Below are 5,693 nucleotides of genomic sequence, written 5' to 3' on the forward strand. Positions count from 1 at the left end.
TGCCATAAGACGTACCAGAAGCACTACCTTGAACGGATCTTTAAGAAGTACAAAGTGGCTGAAAAGAGGAACAAACACGCTATAAAGAAGGTCCAAAGAGAAACAGAACAGAAGAAGAAAAGAATACAGTTAGAAGCAGAAGAGAAAGAAAGAACAGAGCGGAGAAAGGAGGAAGCTGAACGAAAGAAGAAGTTAGCCGAAGAAAAGGAAAGAGAAGCTACAGCAAAGGCGAAGGAATTAGAGAGAAAGAGACTCGAGGCCGTAGAAGCTTCAAGGAGGAAAAAGGAAGAGAGGGAACAAAGACTTCTCGAGACAGAGACGTTTAGAGCCAATAGAGAAAATAACAGAGAGAAAATGAAGAAATACAAAGAGATACTAGCAAGACAAGAGAAAGGAATAATGTTAGTAACAGAAGAAGATAAGAAGTTACTCGAAAAAGTCCGGGAGGAAAAGAAGGAACATTGGGAAGGGGGGATAAAGCTTGAAATGACGGATTACGAAGAAGACTGTAGTGGTTTGAAAGCACGAATAAGGGACACCTACGACGTTGTGGAACACAGCATTGGAAAACTTGGCGACGTAAAGTGCAAGTACTGTGATGCTTTAAGGTGGAAAAGGGAGACAGAGGGTTTGTGTTGTAGATCGGGACAAATCCCAGCTGTGAAACCCTCTGAGATAAAAAACGAAGAGTTCAAATCACTATTTGAAGGTGTTACCCCTCTTTCTAAAAGATTTCTTAAGAACACAATCGGGTTTAATACTGTCTTTAGTTTCAGTTCCTTTGCAACATCCAAGAAATTGGAAAATGCAGCTGAAAAAGCTATGGTGTACAAGATAAAGGGTGCTATATACCACAGAACCAGTTATGTGAGGCCAGAGTTATTAGTGGGAGACAAGGAGACTCGAGGTATGTTTTCGGACGAAGAAAAGTTTCCCAACGGAGACGTAAAGGACTTAACACGGAGAAGACCTAACGGCCGGGGTTGTCGATAACTTCCAAGATCTCTATTTCTATAACAGTAGAGAGGAACAAATTAGACTCAGAACCTATAAAGTCTCTAAGTTGTTTTTGGAAACACCTATAAGCGAGGAGAAAAAATCAACTAAATCCAGAAGAGAAATAGAAGAAAGAGAGTACAACGAGAACGAGGAGATAATTCGTATAACATTCAACTACCTTCTCGAAAACAATAAGTGTTTGAGACAGATTTTGTCTGAAATAGAAAACTCCAGGGAACTGATAGCATTGCATATTGAAAAGCATAAAGAGATACCACAAATGAATCTCCAACTTAAAGCGGTTGAAAACTTTGAAACGAAGGAACATAAAGGAGTTTACCACCTTCCGACATCAAATGTGACTGTGGGTGGTATAGTGAATCTAGACGAGCACGATCCTCTTTTAATAAAGATAACCAGTCCCAAGAAGGATTCGAAATATAAAATTAGGTTTGTGGATCACACCAGTTTCTTTTATGATCCGTTCCAGTACCCTTTATTGATACCCAACGGAGATATGGGTTACACGTATCTTTTGCGGTCTCTGAAGGCTAACAAAGCTGGGAACGAGAAGAAGATTTCTCCGTGCGCATATTACGCTTCTATGTTTATGGAAAGAGAGAACTGTTTCACAGCTCTCTTTCAATGTCGAACACTGTTCCAGAGGTTCGTTATTGACTGTTACGTGAAGGCTGAATCAAATCGATTAGATTATATCCGTTTTAACCAACATGAAATCAGAAAAGAGAGGTCCGATATTCTTAAGAGTGATTCAGCCCATAAAGGACAACGAGTGCTACTTCCTAAGTGTTTCGTGGGAGGCCCGAGATACATGAAAGAGAGGCAACAGGATGCGTTAAGTTTTGTGTCAAGATACGGTTCTCCGGATTTTTTCATAACTTTCACTATGAATCCGAAATGGAAAGAATTGACACTATACGGCGACACTATTAACGTCTGTAATCGTCCAGATATAGTTAGTCGTGTTTTTAAACTCAAGGTAGACCAACTAATGAGAGAGTTATTAACAGATAAAATATTCGGAGAAGTCTCAGCTCATTTGTACAGCATTGAGTGGCAGAAAAGAGGCTTGCCTCACGTTCACATTCTTCTATGGATGAAACGTAAAGTGACTGAAAATACCGTTTCGAGCCTAATATCCGCCGAGATACCCGACAAGAAAAAACACCCAGAACTGTATGATATTGTTACCACTAACATGATACACGGACCGTGCATAGGCTACGATGAAAGCTCCGTGTGTTGTAATGGGAAGAAAAACGATAGAGGGACGTGCCAGAAAGATTTTCCGAAACAGTGCCGTTCAACGATAAAATTCGGAAACAACGGCTACCCTCTCTACAGGAGAAGAGCTGTGGGAAAAGGAGGTTTCTCCTTTGTGAAAAAGTTAAAGGGACAGGAAGTAACTATCGACAACTCATGGGTGGTGCCTTACAACCCCTATCTTTGCTTGAGATTTAACTCTCACATAAACGTAGAGTGTTCAAATTCTATTAAGGCTATAGCGTACGTTACAAAGTACGTCAACAAAGGATGTGACAGAGTTCTATTCACTAAAACCGAGGGAACCGAAGAAATCAATGAAATTAAGAACTTCACGGATGCAAGATTCGTTAACTCCAACGAAGCAACTTGGAAGATATTCAGATTCCCCATACACAGTAGTTACCCTCCTGTTATGAATCTGGACCTCCATTTAAAGGACGAAAACGAAGTATTCTTCAACGCCGATTCCTCAAAGGCAGACATAAAAAAGAAGGCAAACAGAGACACTCAGTTGACAGCATTTTTCAAATTATGTAGCGTTAACGAATACGCAGCCACCCTAACTACAACGAAGAGCTGCTTACTTCAAGTACAGCATTCCGAAATCATGTTGGGAGGAGAGGAAAGGTAACACTCACGCTATTGGAAGGATAAGAGCTGTAACGAACAAGACAGTAGAACTGTTCTATATGAGAATGCTTCTAACCCACAAGAGAGGTCCCAAATCCTTCGAAGACCTCAGGATGGTGGACGGTGTACTCTACGGAACTTACAGGGAAGCCGTTAAGGCTATGGGTCTTTTAAAAGATGAAGAGACTTGGAAACAGACTATCCTGGAGATAATAAACTACACAAATGACCGCAAAGAACTTCGTTCGACTTACGCTAGCATGTTAGTGTTCTCGGATCTAGAAGACCAGAAAGATATCTGGGAAGAAACAAAGGATCTCTTCTCGAGTGATTTTCTATATCTTAGAGGGTTGAAGGATTACAACGACGAAATATACCTCGATGCTCTTGACGACATCCAAGAACAAGTTTTCAATTGTGGAGGAGGAAACATAGTCCACTACGGCTTACCTTCTTCCAGAAATGGAGAAAAGTCTTCAAACGTGATAAGGAGGGAGAAAGCCTATAATTCTAAAGAATTGTCCGAGACAGTGGAGAGAGCTCTCCCTCTATTAAACAGAGAGCAGAAGATGTGTTACGATAAAATCATTGAAAGTGTTGGTTGTGAGACGGAAAACAAAAGCAAAGCGTTCTTCTTAAATGCACCTGGTGGGACAGGAAAGTCCTTCCTTTTGAATCTTCTTCTAGACACAGTTCGTTCGAAGAGTAAAGTGGCTTTAGCTGTGGCTTCTTCGGGTATAGCAGCTACTGTCCTTCACGGGGGAAGAACTGCCCATAATATGTTCAAGATACCACTGATGGAACATAACGAAAGAAAAACATGCAACATAAAGCACAAGTCCGAACTAGCTCGATTGCTTCTTATGTCTTCTTTGATTGTGTGGGACGAAGCAGTGATGGCAAATAAGAACACAATCTCAGCCCTGGATATCACTTTGAGGGACCTTTCCGGTCTTGATATTTTCATGGGAGGAAAGACGTTCGTTTGTGCTGGAGACTTTAGACAGATATTACCAGTTGTAAGAGGAGGAGGAAAGAACGACAAGTTGAACAGTTGTCTGAAATCAAGTTACTTTTGGCCTTTCTTCGAAGAGTTAGAACTGATAAAGAACGTTCGACTTAAGAGTGAAGACGAAGAAAACATAAACTTTGCAGAGAAATTATTAGAAGTTGGAGAAGGAAAGTACAAAGAGTGTCACTTCGGAGAAGGTTTCGGGGTGTTAGTTGACAGCAGAGAAGAGTTAGTTGAAAGAGTGTACAGAGGAATGGGAGAGAACATATTTAACGTCTCTTTCTTTGAAAAGAGAGCTATAATATCTCCTACGAACAACGACGTCGAAATCATTAACGAGTTTGTGTACAATAAAGTGATTGGTAAGGAAGTGGTTTACATGAGCGTAGATGTCGGTTGTGAATCAATAGAAGGGATGGACGTTCAGGCGTCAGTTTTCAATTCTATGGATAGCCCTTCCATTCCTCCACACAAATTAAGGTTGAAGGAAGGAGCAATTGTGATGGTTATGAGGAACATTTGCCCTCCGAAAATCTGTAATGGGACTAGAGTTATGGTAACAAATTTGAGAAGGAACGTTATTGTTGGAAAGATTTTAACTGGTGTGTACAGGAACACACAGATCTTACTTCCTAGAGTTACTTTAGAGGCAACAGACACCCCTGTAGCCTTCAAGAGATACCAGTTCCCTGTCAAACTCTGTTACGCTATGACAATAAATAAGTCCCAGGGGCAGACGTTTGAGAAGTGTGGTGTGCTACTGGATTCATCACAGTGCTTCGCACACGGTCAACTATACGTAGCGTGTTCTAGAGTTACAAGCCACGATTCCCTCATAGTTTTTCCAGGATATACAAAGAAAGGGGAAGAATACGAGTTGAGACCTTGGGTGAATTGCGTTTATGAAGAGGTGTTCTGTGATGTGGATAAAAGTAAAGTTTCTTCTTTGGAGGATTTAATCTTTGAAGATAACTCTGAAACCTCAAGGATACCAGAAGAGGAACCCGATCAATCCATAGTCAGCATATCACGTTCTGTGTTCGAGAAAACAGAAGGAGAAGTAGCTGCGATGATCTTACCAGAAGAACTCTTCGGAAAAGAGAACTACTTGAGTCGAGGGGAAATGGAGGATAAAATTGAAGAAATCGAAGAGAAGATTGGAGAGAAGATTGAGGAGAAGATTGAGAAGATTGAGGAGAAGATCGGAGCTAAGGATACCAAAAACGAAGAAAGATTTGAAAAGATTGTCTACGAAATAGATGAGATTAAAACCATGTTGAAGGATTTCGTAAAGAGAAAGAATAGCAGCGAAGAAGAGGACAGCGAAGAAGAACTCACACCCAAGAGAAAAAAGAAGAAACTACATTAAATGTATAGTTCTAAGGTGTTTTAAGTAAAAGGCAGATGAAAATCTTTGGTTTTATTAACTTTTTTATGTGTATCATCAATGCCCGAAGGGCTGGGTGCGAAGCACCCGCGGGCGGAGCCTGCCTCGCCGAAGGCCAAGCACACCTGGCGTAGCCAGGTCCGGCGGAGCCGGGTGCTTGTATATATATATATATTTTTTTTTTGTACTTGGTGACCATATCGTTGCTGCATATACCAATCTTGGTCTTATCAAAGTGATTAGTATTTTCTTCACCATCTCTTCATCCAGGTATGTAAATGCCATTTTGATTGTTCTTATTAAATTATAAGTTTCTCCAAAAATCTTATTTATATGTTTCTCAGGTGACATATTATTCATAATAATGACTCCCAGGTC

The 5,693-nt window shown here is 40.6% G+C and overlaps 1 protein-coding gene across 1 annotated transcript; it reads left to right on the forward strand.

Moving 5' to 3' along the window:
* Nucleotides 1–486: 486 nt before the first annotated feature.
* Nucleotides 487–5,062, forward strand: LOC143019410 (uncharacterized). Its single transcript, XM_076175049.1, has 6 exons — nt 487–907; nt 1,224–2,779; nt 3,000–3,243; nt 3,604–3,935; nt 4,221–4,817; nt 4,916–5,062. The coding sequence occupies exons 1-6, from the start codon at nt 487–489 to the stop codon at nt 5,060–5,062; spliced, it is 3,297 nt and encodes a 1,098-aa protein (XP_076031164.1).
* The last annotated feature ends 631 nt before the right edge of the window (nt 5,063–5,693 follow it).

Source organism: Oratosquilla oratoria, chromosome 3 (genome assembly GCF_046742065.1).
Source record: "Oratosquilla oratoria isolate Oo_2021 chromosome 3, ASM4674206v1, whole genome shotgun sequence".
Taxonomy (NCBI): domain Eukaryota; kingdom Metazoa; phylum Arthropoda; class Malacostraca; order Stomatopoda; family Squillidae; genus Oratosquilla; species Oratosquilla oratoria.